The sequence below is a fragment of the Lagenorhynchus albirostris genome, chromosome 11 (assembly GCF_949774975.1).
Source record: "Lagenorhynchus albirostris chromosome 11, mLagAlb1.1, whole genome shotgun sequence".
In the NCBI taxonomy this organism is placed as follows: domain Eukaryota; kingdom Metazoa; phylum Chordata; class Mammalia; order Artiodactyla; family Delphinidae; genus Lagenorhynchus; species Lagenorhynchus albirostris.
In genome coordinates, this window is record NC_083105.1 from 16,006,066 (window position 1) to 16,022,121 (window position 16,056).

Below are 16,056 nucleotides of genomic sequence, written 5' to 3' on the forward strand. Positions count from 1 at the left end.
CTGGACAGCTACATGTAAAAGAGTGAAATTAGAACACTCCCTAACACCATACACAAAAATAAACTCAAAATGGATTAGAGACCTAAATGTAAGACCGGATACTATAAAACTCTGAGAGGAAAACATAGGAAGAACAAACACTCTTTGACATAAATCACAGAAAGATCTTTTTTTGATCCACCTCCTAGAGTAATGGAAATAAAAACAAAAATAAACAAATGGGACCTAATGAAACTTAAAAGTTTTTGCACAGCTAAGGAAACTACAAATAAGACAAAAAAACAACCCTCGGGTTTCCCTGGTGGCGCAGTGGTTGAGAGTCTGCCTGCCGATGCAGGGGACACGGGTTCGTGCCCCAGCCCGGGAAGATCCCACGTGCCGTGGAGCGGCTAGGCCCGTGATCCATGGCCGCTGAGCCTGCGTGTCCGGAGCCTGTGCTCCGCAATGGGAGAGGCCAGAACAGTGAGAGGCCCGCATACCACAAAAAAAAAAGCAAAAAAAAAAAGAAAACAACCCTCATAATGGGAGAAAATATTTGCACACGAATCAACGTACAAAGGATTAATCTCCAATATATATAAAAAGCTCATGCAGCTCAACATGAAAAAAACAAACAACCCAATCCAAAAGTGAGGAGAAGACCTAAATAGACATTTCTCCAAAGAAGATATACAAATGTCCAAGAAGCACATGAAAAGCTGCTCAACATCACTAATAATTAGAGAAATGCAAATCAAAACCACAATGAGGTATCACCTCACACCAGTTAGAATGGGCATCATCAGGAAATATACAAACAACAAATGCTGGAGAGGGTGGGGAGAAAAGGGAAACTTCTTGCACTGTTGGTGGGAATGTAAATTGATACGGCCATTATGGAGAACAGTATGGAGGTTCCTTAAAAAACTAAAAATAGAATTACCATATGACCCAGCAATTCCACTACTTGGCCTATACCCAGAGAAAACCACAATTCAAAATGACATATGTACCCCAATGTTCATTGCAGCACTGTTTACAATAGCCAGGTCATGGAAGCAACCTAAATGCCCGTCCACAGACGAATGGATAAAGAAGTTGTGGTACATATATACAATGGAATATTACTCAGCCATAAAAGAGAACGAAATTGGGTCATTTGTAGAGACGTGGATGGATCTAGAGACTGTCATACAGAGTGAAGTAAGTCAGAAAGAGAAAAACAAATATCGTATATTAACGCATATATGTGGAACCTAGAAAAATGGTACAGATGAACTCGTCTGCAGGGCAGAAATTGAGACACAGATGCAGAGAAGAAACGTACGGACACCAAGTGGGGAAAGTGGTGGTGGTGGTGGTGTGATGAATTGGGAGATTGGGATTGACATATATACACTAATATGTATAAAGTGGATAACTAATAAGAACCTGGTGTATAAAAAAATAAATAAAATAAAATTTAAAAAAAGAAATCAATGAGAAAAACATCAAATAGAAAAATAGTCAAAGGATAAGAACAGAGAGTTCATGGGAAAGAAATAGAAATCACTCTTAGAGACATGAAGAGATATTCAACTCCATTCGTAATAAGATAAATGCAAATTAAAACCTCACTGAGACAAGTTTAAGTCACAGACCCTTTGAACCAGGAATTCAGCCCTTTAGGAATTTATCCTGCACATATACTCTATGTAGTAGGATGAAGGGTTGTTCCCCCCCATAATACGTCCAATTGGAACCCGTGAAGTTGACCTTATATGATAAAAGGGCCTTTGTGGATATGCTTAAATTAAGGATCTTGAGATGAAACCTTGGATTAACTGGGTGGGCCTCAAATCCAGTGACAAGTGTCCTTACGGGAGACAGCAAGACACAGAGTGGGAATCAATGTGAAGATGGGAGGCAGAGACTGGAGTGATGCAGCTACAAGCCAAGGATAGACGGCACCCATGAGAAGCTGTGAGAGAGGCACAGATCAGATCCTCCCTCAAAGTCTCTGCAAAGAACCAACCCTGACAACCACTTGATTTTAGACTTGTGGCCTCCAGAACTGTGAGGGAATACGTTTGTTGTTTTCAGCCACCCAGTTTGTGGTACTTGGTTATTGCAGCCCTAGGAAACTAACAAACTGCACCACGGAAAAGAATGTACTAAAAACATCATTCATCACAGCATTGTAATAGGACAAGACTGGAAACATCAAGACAAATAATTTGACTCAACACAGAGGAACAATATGCAGGTGTGAAAAAGAAAAAAAACACCTCTTTATAGACTGATGTAAAATGCTCTCTGTAGCAGTCCCAACAGGAAACAGATGCCACTCAAAACACTAGAGTTTGTTTATAAGGGACAAGTCATAAAGGCGTGGATAGGCATAGGAGAACCCATAAAGGTGACCGCTGCAACCAGGGGTTAGGGTCAGCAGGCTCTCATCCACCTCATGACGAAAGGACAACCTGGAGGGAGAGAGGCGGCCTGGAAGGCAGCAGAGCCCAGTGGAGGTACGTGGCCAGCGGGGGGTGACCTCATAGGGAGGGAGGTAGGGAGGCAATCTCCTGACTTCACTCTCCTCCCTCCCTTTGATGTCCCTTCTGACCCCCTCCCCACCACCAGCTGATCAGGGCTGGAAGCCAGAGGGAAAGGGAGCCCCGTAAGGAGTTCCATGCAGTCCACCCTCCCCACCTACCCCTCACCGGGCAGAAGGCAGCAGAACACAGCGGAGCCTGCATCTGAAGGGGCACAGAAGCTGCCCAACACAATCTCCAAGACTTGTTTTTTTGAAACAAGGTATAGAACAGCACATGTAGTATGTCATCATTTGAGTAAGAAAAAGTATATGTCATGCACTGGCTACATGTGCATAGCAGATCCGGACGGGGCCCTAAGAAAATGACTGTATTTGATGCTCTGGGGAGAGGACCTGGGTATGTGGGGAAGAAGATTAGGAGACTTTTCACTGTGTAACATATCATCCTTTTTGAATTTTGAGTGATACAAGAGGTTCAAAATGTTAAATTTTATTTATACTGGAAATACTAAATTTTATTTATATTCAAAAATATAAATAAAATTTAATATTTTAAAGTCCAATATTAATGGTCTTTACAAGGGAGGCCCCCAGACAGTACATGGTTCTATTCAATAAATGAGAAGCAGGAACAATACCTGCTGAGGACCAGCCATGAGGGGATATGAGAAGAAGCGTGCCCACCTGTCAGGTAATGCCTGCAGCACAGTGGGCATCAGCACTCCAGAGATAGCTTTGTAGAGGATGGAGTCACACACGCCGACGATGTTCACCACCGTGGAGGAGCCCAGCACGGGCAGCATGTGGGGCGGCATTCCTTGCCAAAAGTGCAGAAGGAAACTTTGAACCTGTATCAACCCACAGAGAGAAGAACCGTTGAGGTTACACAAGGCCCTCCGAGCAGAGCCCCGGGACTCAGCCAAGGCCAGCCCAGTCCACAGCGCTATTCCCTTCTCCCCTTGCAGCAGCAGAGGCCGTCCCAGCCTGGGTGGCTTACGAGGCCCCGGAAGGTCCTCCTGTCCCAAGTCCTCACCCTGCCCGTCTGGGTGCATGCCCCCTGCTAGAGAAGCACTTGGCCTGGCAGCCTGGGGTCTATCCTGCCCTGGGAGAGAGCAGTAGCAAGTTAACCCATCTGCCCCTTCATGCTGAGCGTGGTCTGGGTAAAAAGTTTAAGAAAGGGAAGGTGGGATGTTGCTTCTAAAAAGCTCAGAGCACTACAACTATTCTTTGGGCCTGTTGGTGCCTCGGGGACCCCAGGGTGTTCTGGAAAGGAAGGGAACATTGTGCGAGTTGCTGGTAAGAGGACTGTGTCTAGGAGGAAGAAGAGTAGGTGTCACAGACAGAAGTCTCCTGATACAATCTTGTGCGCCCCCAAAACGGATAAAGTGCAAAGGCCTCTTCGTGGCCAAATTCGAGCACTTTCTCAAAGAGCCCTTGGTGCAGCCTTGGCTGGCTAGCGTCATTATGGGACGCTAGACGGTGCCATCTGGACAGTAAGGTACGAGGACACCCAAGCCCAACCACTAGCACAGGACAGAAATCTAGCGGGCACTCAAAATGGAGTTATTGTTATTAATACGAGGAGAGCAGGCCCCCTACCCCTGTATCTTCCAGGGTCTGAGTTGGAGGTGAGGGAGAGAGCGGGTGGGGGGTGGGACAAGATAAGGGAAGGGAAGTGACACGGTAGAAGATGGGTATCTGGTACATATAATAACACTAAAGATACCTAGACTTTGGCTAACACTGAGGAGTGACCCATCTTAAAGTTAGGGCACAAATAATTGAAGTTTTGTGAATTCTTACAAGCTCAACTTGGTTCCTGTACTATGTATCTTTCTTTCCTCCACAGATGGGCACTCCTGAACCCTTGTGTACAGCACTTCCCACATCCCTGGTTCCCCAAAACGATCCTGACCCAAGGCAGGAGGTCATTTAGTACCCAAGTCTAACACTTTGGAGGTGGTATTGTTAATGGTGTCAGCGTTATGTATTTATTGAGTGCTACTATACGTCAGGAACTTAGCACAGGTTCTCTCAGTTAATACTACAGCTTAGGATCACTGCTCCCATTGTGTAGAGACATTAACTTATTTGTCCAAAGCCAGACAGCAAGTCAGGGAATGGATGAATTTGTCTTTTCACAAATCAGTCTAGTGGCTAGTTTGCTCTTCACGTGGGCTTCTTCCCCATTCCTGAGACCTATGCCTCTTCTTGGACTGCTGCCCACATCCCAGCTTTCTGCCCCAGCCTGGGGACCTGCAGTTGTCCTCCAAGCCCCTCTTAGAAGTAGGGTCTTACTTTCCTTTGACCAGGCTTCCTCTGACCCCAGCTTGGTGACCTGAGCTCAGTCTCGGATGGACAGAATTCCCTGATCCCCACGGCCAGGCTGGAATTCCCAGCGTAAACACTGGATGGGAGCCTTTGGGGGTGAGGAATGAGGAGAAAAGCATGCCCCCTGACTTCCTAGAGGGAAAATGGCAATTTCCAAAAACAGGATCAAAGTGGTAAAGGAGGTCAGGTTTGTAAATTATGAAACTCAAAGTCACAGTTCTGTTAATTCCACGAGAGTGAAAATATTGCAAAGTTTACAATGAGATTGAAAATTAAAACCAACAAAAAAAATCCAAATGAGTAAAGCCTGCCTTCCAGGGTTCTAATCCTGTCACCACTACCAACTAGGGGTATAATATCTCTATGCCTCAGTTTCTTTACCTGTGAAATGGGAATAAAAGTAGTATTTACTAGATTTTGGTAAAGATTCCTAAAAAGTACTTATTACAGTGGTTGGCACATAGTAAATGCTCAATAAAGGTTAGCTGCTATTATTATTACTATTATTATTATTTGTATCATGGAGGCACTACAACCATGAGGCCCAAGAAATCAGTGCACTGCCCTAAGACATTTGAGACACCCTTGCCTACGTTTCTGAGCGTCACCCAGCCAGGATCCCCATGGTGGCTCTGCTCACCTGTCAAGGTTCCTGTTCTTATTGGGACACCTGGTGGCTGACTGCTGGCCGCCTTGGGCCTGGAGGTGGCCACATCTCTTAGACAAGGTGCTTACCCTCCAGACAACCCTCTGCTGTCTCCGGATCCCATCTCATCCCTGGGCACTGGCCTCTGGCCAGGTCCTGGACCTCCCTGCCTGTCCTTCCAACTCTGAATAAGCATTGCCCAGTTGATTCCTAGTATTTGGTAGATTCTGAATTCATCTGCCTTTCTAAGCTCTCCTTGCATGTAGCCCTACTCTTTTTTTTTTTTTTTTTTATGAGTAGTCAATTTCCAGCAGAAATTCTGGCAAACATTAGCTGCTGTGTACATTAAAACAAATCTGTAGAAAGTCACTCTCATTAGCAGCCATCTGTCTTTTTCAAGTCTGTTCAAGTGGCACAGGGAGCCCTGATCAGTCCTGGTACCAGGGCAGCCTTTGTAGAGGGCATATTATCCAGTTTTGACCTCCCTTCCTACTCTGCATTTAAGAGCATTTAATGTCCAGTGGACTAGTTCCTCAGAGTGAGAAGGAAAAAAAAGGAGGGAGAACAGTGTAAAGCTCAAGGGCTGATACTTGGAAGTCAGGGGTGAAATGGACAGACACAGTGTTCATATCAGCAGGCTGAGCCAACAGGACCTCCTGACAGACTAGATATGAAGCGTGAGGGGAAAAGAAGAACCGAGGTTTGTGGTTTGAGCAATTGTGTGTGGTAGTGGCAATCTAAGACTTGGGAAGAACAAATCTGGGAGTGAAAATCAGAGCTCTGATTAGACCACCGTAAGTTAGACGGCAAGTCATTTGAATCTGGAGCTCGGACTAAACGAATATACAAATATGAGAGTTACCAGCCTTTACAAAATGGAGATGGTGTCTGCCTATCAGTAGGATGAAATAAGATAACTTGTAAGATGCCTGGCATGATGAAGGCATTTAACAAATGGAAACATAATTAGACAGAAGGGAAAAGTTCTCCTCACTCCTTGCAAGCATAAATGGTGGGCGAATCAGGGGTAAATGATTGAAAATGATTATTTAAACCAAGTTTCCTGGATTATCTACTTTAGTCCCTTGAACTCCCAGCCCTTTTTCTCTCTGTTCAATGAAGTATCAGGAGATGATTTCCTTAAGAATACCTAAGTAAGTTTTCTATTTCTTTTCCATGCCTATGTTTAGTTCATTCCTAATATATTGGCACCTTGTGGAAACATATCTGATGACTTCCAGTCATGGGTACTTAATTGCTACAGTGTTAAAAGGAACTTGACAAAACAATAACTACCAAAATACCTACCACGTATTATGCTCTGAGTTTGAAATCAGACACTTTATCTATACAATTTCCATGTAATCATCACAATTTTACTGTGAGGTAGATATAGTTATTATCTCCATTTTACAGAAAAAGAAATTGAGGCTCAGAGAGGTTAAGTACCTTGCTCAAGGTCACAGGCTAGAAAGTGGTGAATTTGGGATCAAACACAGGACTATCTGGATTTTACAGCTCTCTGTGCAATGTAGTTTGGAGAAGGCTTTGCAGCAAGTCCCCTACATGCAGACTTGGACTCTTTGTGCTTGCCTGACAATGCTATAAGTCTGTGGCGGTTTTCCATCCATCCACCCATCCACCCATCCATCCATCCATCCATCCACTCACCCACCCAAGAAACATTTACTGAGAGCCTGAGAGTATAATTGACCTGGATACAGTAGTAAGCAAGACAAACAAGGTCCCTGCCCTCAAGGGCTTCCATGGTGGTGGTAGGAGACAAACAATGAACAAGCAAACAATAAGATAATGTAAGATTGTAATACTAGTCTACATTGTGACCTCAATGGATATTAAAGATCTTGAAGACCTGAAACAAACTACACCATCAAAGTGTACCAGATGCATCCACCATTTATTTACCAATGACTTTTCTCAGCTGTAAGAGAAAGCCATGCCCATCAGAGGTAAAATACCCCCCTTCATTCTTTCGTGTTTGGGTAGAATGAACAACATCTCGATCAGCCATCTCAAAAACGGCCACCAAATACCCCTGCCCAGGGGTAGAAAGAAATACTGGACCAGCAGTGTTAGGTGACAAAGATCTAACCAACTGTGCGACCTCTCTTAACTCTCTGGTTGACGTATCTGACGAGAGCAAGCATTTGTATGACCTTTTACCAGGCATTGTCTCATCTCCTCCTTCCAGTAATCCTGTGAACTGGATAGGCAGGGATGATATTTTTATCTTCGTTTCTAGGATGAGGAATTGAGCCACGTCTTGAATCCAAGCCTAAGCTCCGAGTCTAGCACTTTTCCTGCAGGAGCACTCAAGCCCTCACAAGGTTTCTGGACCATGTATTCTGCATCCTAATTGCTGGTGTGCGTGCCTTTTTTTTCCCTCAAGACCGTGTCCTGTCACCCCATTTCTGGGGGCTAGAGCAGCATATGGCACCATTAGATGCCCAACAAGTGTTGGAACTGATGAATGGAATTCAGTGAAGTGAGATGATGATCAAGTTTTGAGATGTATAAAGCTAGATATGAACATAAGGGAGGACTGTCACCAGTTTTGTTGTTAGTACTTTTGTGGCAGAGAGGGACAGCTATCCACCAGAGCTCCTCTTCTCCAGTAGTGTAAGCTGCCGCCCAGTGAGGGGCCACACTTCCCAGCTCCCCTTACCTCAAGGTGGGGCTGTGAGACCAGCTCTTGCCAATAGACTATGGGCAAAAGTGATGCATTTTATTTCTGGGCTGACAAGGTTAAGAAAGGGGATGTCGTCCCTGTAATCCTTTTCCCCATCCATCAGCTGAACAGGGGACTCCAAGGCTCTAGGGCAGGGTGTGGCCACAAGGTAGAAGAAGCCTGGGTCCCTGAACCACCCCCAGAAACCAGCCTTCCAACCAAGGGCGTCCACGTTGGATTGTGACACGTATTGTCTCACTGTGTTAAGACTTGGGGCTTATCTGTTACAGAAGCCAGTGTTGTCTTAACCAGACATGAGTCATGGTTTGCCCAGATCTCAGTGCACTGTCTTTGATTTGTGAGACATAGCCAAACTACAATACGAGAGAAAGCAGTGAGTTTGCTTTCTTTAAAAAGAAAATAATTCCACGTAAACGGTCACTCAAGGAATTTGGGGAATTTAAGAATCTAGTGGATGAAAGTCAAGAGCAGGAAGAATAGTCCTTCTCTGCCAACACGCTGCCACCTCTCCTGGAGCCATGTCTAAGAACCAAGCGACAGCTCACATACGGTGGTACCGCTGCTACACTGGGCTCCTGAGGGAACAGTAAACAAGGTGCGCAAGTACCGGCAAGTGCTCAACAAGCATTCACTGCCTTACCTCATCCTCTTCCCCTCCATCTCCAACAGCACATGCCCCCCTAAAACACACAAAAAGGGAATCTCCAGCATCTTTTTCACCAATAACTACTGATTTTTATAGCCCCTGTAGAGCCTGGGTTATCTTCCCTGAAATTGAATGCCCACACCTGATCTCAGGGTGGTGTCTTTGGTTTAGTTTAGTTTTTTTTTTTTCCTGCCTGAAAGCCATTTTCTTTCAACAGAAAGGCCTCAGGTTTATGGGGTGAAATGTGCGGTTTCCTGCCATCCTGTTGGAAGATTCTTTTGGATGGCATTTTAGGCAAGAAGATTTTATTGTCTCTTTGGTTATATAACCAGTGCTTCAATCCTCCCTTATTTCTCCTCCCCATTCCTTAACTGTAATATTTTTAACTAAATATGAAATGAAATTCTTAGATTGTTTGTATTCAAAGATGGCCCTACCGGCAGTGTGAGATGGACACGGGGACCAGACCTTGAGAATGGAGGGTAACCAGCTCCAAATGCACTGAAGCGGAAGAGCCTCAGGAAAAGGTTAAATCAAAAATAAAGAACAGCTTTCCTTTCGTTTTTCTGAATGTATAATTCTGGGTGTAATGATACCTTGGCAAAACTGTGTTCCCAGGAGGCCAACTGGGCAGGATGCAGTTCACTAGACAGAGCAAGTAAAAAGCCATGCCAACTGCTGTTCACACAGAGAATCTGTAAAATGGGATAGTAACAATGCCTGCTTCCTAGGATCACTGTGAGGATTAAATGAGCTAATGTACATCAAGGGCTTCCAGAGGCCTGGCAACTAGCAGGGAGCTCATGAAATAGAAGTTCGTGTTATCATAATATTTTAATGCAGAGTATTCACAGCTCAACACTTGTTGACCTACCTCATCAAAGTTGGCTCTTATTACAGTGTCCAGTATTCTCTGACAGTGTGTTCTGTACATCATAATAAAGGTAGAAACCTGTGAGGGGTGAGGAGGGATCAACAATAAAGGCATACATTAATACGTGTTACTTCTGCCCTTGGAATTTCAATTTCAAGTCATTTATTCTATGTGGAGGGGAGGAAATTCGCCTAATTCCTACTCATCCTGCAAGACCCAGACAAAACTCATTTTCACTAGGTGGGGCCTGCTGACTCTCAGCTCCCTCCTCTGTGCTCCCATAACACCTGAGTGTGTTTCTCCCTCAGAGCACTCACCCTGTGGTATGGAAAGCATGGGTTTCTCTCTCTGCCCCATCTCCACCCCCTGAAACTGTGGACTCTGGGAAAATAAAAATAGCGTATTATTCATGCTTGTGTATCCAGCATTTAGTACAGTACCTGGCACATAGCAGAGGCCTACCGAATTAAATTCTCATCAGCTGAGATACTGAAAAGTTAAAACCCAGCATGTACTCATAAGAAGAGGTGCTTTTGCCCAAATCACAAAAAGACATTTGGAAATTCTCTAGCATCTGCTTAGCAGAAGAATTGCATCTCCAGCTCCATTTAACTAAGAATTTTAAAGCAATGGTACAGGCAGTTTGTTGAGCAAGAAAGCAAATTTGAGAAAAAATAAGGATTTATCTAGTTCTTAGATTTAAAGCATTCTTTTCAGGTATTCTTTTTGTTTTAGAACCCAGATATATGCTTTCTATAAACTTAGTTTGCTCGTGCAAGCATCTGTCTCCCTGCTCAACTGTAAGCTTCCTGAGAGCAGGACTCAAGTCTCATTCACCACTGCAACCCAGTGCGATACGTAGAAAGTCGTCACCTACCGGCACACTGGGCAGCACAAGGTAGGTGCATTAGGATGTGACCACCCAGGGGAAAGTCTCCAAATTTGTGTTTCCAATTATTTCTTCCCAATACCCTATGGCCCAAACTATCCGATTCACTATACCTATAAAATCTTCTTTGTCTATGGGACTATAATTTCACCACATCCTCTGCAGCACATGGGAAAATAAACTTTATCCTATATAAAAGCAATCCAGAGGAGGGGGCCCTTTGTGAAATGAGACAGTGCAACATCATTGATGGGCAGGAAGGTAAGTAAGATAGATAGGTAGAGAGATAGAAACTTTTAATTTTAGAATAGTACTGGGTTGTAGTACAGTTTTGAAGATAGTTCAGGCAGTTCCCTTATAGCTCAAACCCAGTTACCGCTACCGTTAACATCTTGCATTAGGATGGAACATTTGTCACAACTAATGGACCAACACGGATACATTGTTATTGTCAACTAAAGTCCATACTTGAATCTGATTTCTATCTTTATATTTTTAAACTCACCATTTTGTAATAAAAGTGTGTGTGTGTGTGTGTGTGTGTGTGTGTGTGTGTGTGCTGTGGTGTGTGAGAGAAAAAGAGAGAGAGAGAGAGAGAGAGAGAGAGAGAAACCACCCACTCCCAGCAACACTTCAGACGTGGTCACCTTCTCCTCTGGCAGACTGGCCGGCAGATTTAGATCTTTGACATTTGGAAACTCTGGCAGCAATGTTCCAAGTTTGGACCGGGGTGAATATGCCACCGTCTGTTTGCTCACTTCTTTCTTGCCCGTCTCGCTCACCCAGGCGGCTCCTTTCTTGGAATACATCACATCATAATATTGGGAGCTTTCCTTCACCGCAATGCCGTAGTAATGATACCTGGGCCACAAAGGAAGAGAGAGAGACCCACATGCACCCTCATCAGGTGGAGGTTCCTGAGCCGCGGGAGCCCAAGGCCAAAGACGGCTGGACCCATCCTCCCTGAGCTAGAAGAGTTAACTCCTCTGCAAGGCTCAACATGTTGGAAGTCTAGAATTAAACCAAAGTTCCGTGTTGCCAGCCATCAATCAGACAGGTAAAAATAACCAAAATTGCCTCCTACAGAAAATGTTAAGTCAAATACTTTGCAAAGCAGAAAGTGGGATAAAAAAATTTCCATTTGTACTTAATCTCTTATATACACGGACCCAAGAAGAAGAGTGTGTTTATGACTGTTAACTGTACCACCAACAAAAATTCATTTGGTCTATGTTTTTCTTAATCAATAAATGGCAGTCTTAAAGAACTATATCTTAAAAAGGATAAACTCAGTGTCTCAGTTGACACTGAATGTAAGACAAAGACCAGGACCTTTTATTAACTCAGAATGGGCTTAATAACAGCAATGTTTTCAATTAAGACTAATGAGGGATGGAGGTTGCATTTTGTTTGGGTTTTAGCTACAATCTATTGAACACTTGCTATGTGCTGGGCACTTTGGAAAGTGCTTTACATACATTAATTTGTAAAATAATTCTATGAAACGGGGATTATTATAATCTTTCTACAGATGAGAAAATGGAGGCAAGAAAGCTTAAGTAATTTGTTCAAGGTCATACAGCTGTTTAGGGGAGGAAGCAGGTTTGACTACAGAGCCACTGTGCTACACTAAGAAAACACACCACATGGTGGTGTTACAAACTTTAATGTTTGTCAGAGCCACTTATGGACTGTAATAAAAATACAGATTCCAAGGCCCCTTCCCAGACCTAAGGATTCAGGACAGGGAATAAGGGCTGAGAATCAGCACTGAAATGAGCACCACAGATAATTCTGAGGCACATCCATTTGAGATCAGCAAGCCTGCTGGGTTAGGCCCCTGCAGTACGTTCCTGGCTCTATGAGACCGCCATTACCTACTATTCTAACACAGCAGCTAACAAGGTACTAAGTGCTTTACACACATTGCCCGGTTTCATCTCACAAAACCCCTGGGAGGCTAGAACTAATTATTATCCCCATATTACAGACTAGGAAACTAAGACCCAGAGAATTTAAGTAACACACCCAAGATCATATAGTGAGTAAGCAGTAGAGGCAGGATTTGAACCTCTAAAAGTGCTTTTAAGCGCTGAGCCAGTGACTGTCAAATTTTACTACTACTAAGAATCACCTACAAAACATATTAAAATACAGACCCCCAGGCCCTGCTTCCAAAGATTCTGATTTAGCAGATCCAGAGTGGATTTTTACGATCACATGGCAATACTAATGTAAGTAATTCATGGACCTCACTTTCAGAAATGCTGTACAACGTATTAACTACTCTTTTCTACTCATGGAGATATGGTGGTGACAGTCACGAGATAATACAACAGAGAAAGCAGTCTGAGTTCTGGGAGAGGCTTCCCAGGGAGAGGAGAGCTGAGCACAGGTAACCTCCCCTTTCCCCGCTCCCCCTTCACTCCTGATACCATTCTGTGATACTTCTGCTCAGTGGGCATCTCGCCTCTATCTGAATGCCTCCTGGGATGAAGCACTCAGACCCTCCGAAGGTAGCCCAGTTCATTTTAGGTTGGTGCAGTGATCAGAAAGTTCCTCTTTGTGTTGAGCTGATCTCTGTCTTCTACGCCTTCTACTTCCCAACTGTCATAACTGCCTTTCCACCTGGAGGGCACTCCTTTGGTAGTGGGGGTGGGGGCGGGTTCCATTTGCTCTCGAAGCCCCTCCAGGCGGGAGGGCAGTTATGACACGCCTCCCTAACTTTACAAAGTCCCCCCTTACACTTTCTTAAGATCAAGCTAGTAATAACATGTTCAGATCAGACTGCTTCTTGATTTTTCAGACTGTATGTTGCTAGAATTGGCAACTGCAGCGAAGCTAGTGCTCTGACCACCTCTCAGGTTTCTATTTCAGGTCTGTAAGGCACGTCAACACACTCTCCATCAGCCCCCTGCCCCCCCAATTTATTCTGTCCAAGTAAATTTGCTGAGGGATTTTCTCTAAAAGGCCAAATGGCATGTTGGAGACTAGAGCTTCTTATTACCTTTCAATTGGTTGAAGGTGAGACCAACCTTGGAGGATCCTTATGGAGAGGATACAATGAAACTGAATTTTTAAAGAAGATATTGCCCAATTTGCCAACCTCTAGGTTAAAGAAAAAGAAAACAAAAAAACAAAAGCAGGCTCTTACATGTAGACCGAAGGAAACTTTCTCCAAACTTATGCAGGATGGGAAACCATGCTGTTCTATCTTTACTACTTTTACTGCCTGTCTTTACTATCTATCTATCTTTACTATCTATTTGTACACTTTTATCTCAGAAATGGCAACAATGTATTGGAGCCAGTGACTCTAAAAAGACCATAAGCTGGAGAAAAATAATTCCTTTCCATTCATTCAAGAGTCTTCCAACCATCCGCTTCTCTGTGGATTGATTTGCCCTTGTGTGCCAACCACCGCGCTCACCAGCAAACAAATAAGGAAGAATCTGGGTTTTCTACTCTATACTCTTACCAGGGCTGAAAGCTCATTTTTAAACAAATACTGGAATTTTTCATTATGAATGAGATTTGTTCATGAGAGGAGTCACCCTGAAAAATTATTAGAAATTTATTCCAAAATGTCCCTTGCTCAAAAATTTTCTGTAAGTCTCTTTGGAAATTGCCCCCAGAGCTTCTGAGCCACATGAAAAAAATGAGCCTCGTTTATTTTCAGAACTTTACTACAAAGGGTTTTCCCCAGTTTGACTGTCCACTTTCCACTTTCTTTACCTAATTTGGCTCCAAAGTTAAACCCACCCTTGGAGGATGGGAATGTGCTGCCTGGGGATGGCCAGGGGTAGAGTCAGGGGGCAGTATTGGACATTGCTGCTTTTGAAACATTTTTAGTGACAAGTCTTACAAGTCCTATGTGGTGGTTGTTTTTTAACAAAAAGTTTCATTATTTTATAAGTCAGTATGTGTTGATCTGCTACTCAGCATGGTAAAAACGTTTAGAAATGCTGCATAATAAGGCACCCTCTAGTGGAATCACGGTGTACAGTAGTATAATAAAGGTTCTGACAAGTCCTGCATAAAGGACCCTGTTTAGCGCAGTGCTTACCAAACTTACATGGCCAACAGACCTTCTTCATGGAACACCTAGTCACTTACAACAGTCTTTTGAAACACCCTTCGAGGCAAGTCTCTATAAATCCAGATTTTAGTGAAGCCTGGGCTAAATAGGCAGAGTCCCTTCCCGTTGACTCTCACCTGGCAGACAGGCATCCACACAGCCTCTCACTCCTCGGGTCACCTCCTCAGTAAGCCCTTCCAGGGCTACCCTCTCTAAACCAGACCAACCTTTTGTTATTCTCTAGGACAACCCTCTTCACAATCTGATGATCATTTTTGTCTGTCTTCCCCTGGAGAATACATGTTCCATCCAGGAGGACGGAAACCTGTTTGCTCGTGTGTCCCCAGCACTTAGCACCATTTATCTGACATGCAGAAAATGTGAAGCAAACATTGGTTGGTTGGTTGGTTCCGAATGGATGAATGGGAAGCAGTACATCCTGGGTACCACAGCATGGCTGGAGCTTTCCACCCCATCTCCCTTGCAGGGATTGGTACAGGGTTGCTTCTCTGGCAGACTGGATACTGTCAGAGTAGAGAGTTTGTTGACCAAAACAATCCAAGTAACCTGGAGATTGGTCAAGAAACCACAAGGCGCTCCTTTTAAAGAACGCCCAAGACTCTTTCACAAAAACAACTGAAGGCAGGGTGGCACCATGTCGGATTCCTTAAAGCAGCTGGACTTTTGGACGGCCTTGCTCTCGGGGCTCCTGGGAGAGGGGGCCACTCCCGCCAGCCACAGACTTCCCCCCCAGGCCTGTGGACTGAGCTCAGGATGAAAGGCCTGGGGTCCCGACCTGACTGGAGGCCCGTGGACATGCACTCTGCAGGTGGAAGGGCTGTCGGTGCTTACTTTGACTGTCCTCGGGTCCCGAGTCTTCTGGTGGTTAACTGAGGAAACTGCTGCCTTATGATCTGTAAGTCAACACAAGAATCAGTTACGCGCTGGGAAAAGCTGGGAGCACAGTGCCGGAGTTTACAAACAGCAATCTAAAGAATGAAGGAAAACACAGACCCTTGGTTGAGATGACTTATTAGGAGTCCAAGAGGAACCCGAGAAGACCACTGGTGCTGGGGACGCCGGGGGGGGGGAGCACCTGAGTGACGGTGGGGCTCTGGATCCTCAGGGGGTTCTCACTTGGCCGCTCTGGGCTTCACCCCCCTCCTCACAACGTAGGCAGTGTACGCTTTCATCCAGAACCTGTTACCCCCGTTTACAGCCCTCCAAAGGCTTCCGCTGCACCTGGTACTCACCCCCACCTCAGCCTCTGTAACCCGGTCCCTGCTTGCCTCCTGGCCTTCCTCTCCTCCGACTCTCGCCCTTCCTCACTGCATCCCAGCCACACTGGCTTGCTTTTTATTTTATTTTTT

The 16,056-nt window shown here is 44.6% G+C and overlaps 1 protein-coding gene across 2 annotated transcripts in view; it reads right to left on the reverse strand.

The window, feature by feature from the left end:
• The window catches only part of RFX4 (regulatory factor X4), a 93,397-nt gene that overhangs the window by 63,005 nt on the left and 14,336 nt on the right, over positions 1-16,056 (reverse strand). The window contains exons 2-5 of one of the 2 annotated variants that reach the window (XM_060164702.1): positions 15,539-15,600; positions 11,256-11,469; positions 9,720-9,797; positions 3,197-3,360 (exon numbers count right to left, since the gene is read on the reverse strand). In XM_060164702.1, the coding sequence (XP_060020685.1) occupies positions 3,197-3,360; positions 9,720-9,797; positions 11,256-11,469; positions 15,539-15,600 (518 nt within the window). Of the gene's footprint in view, positions 1-3,196; positions 3,361-9,719; positions 9,798-11,255; positions 11,470-13,043; positions 13,139-15,538; positions 15,601-16,056 lie in introns of those variants that run through there. The other variant, XM_060164701.1, reaches the window with a different exon arrangement.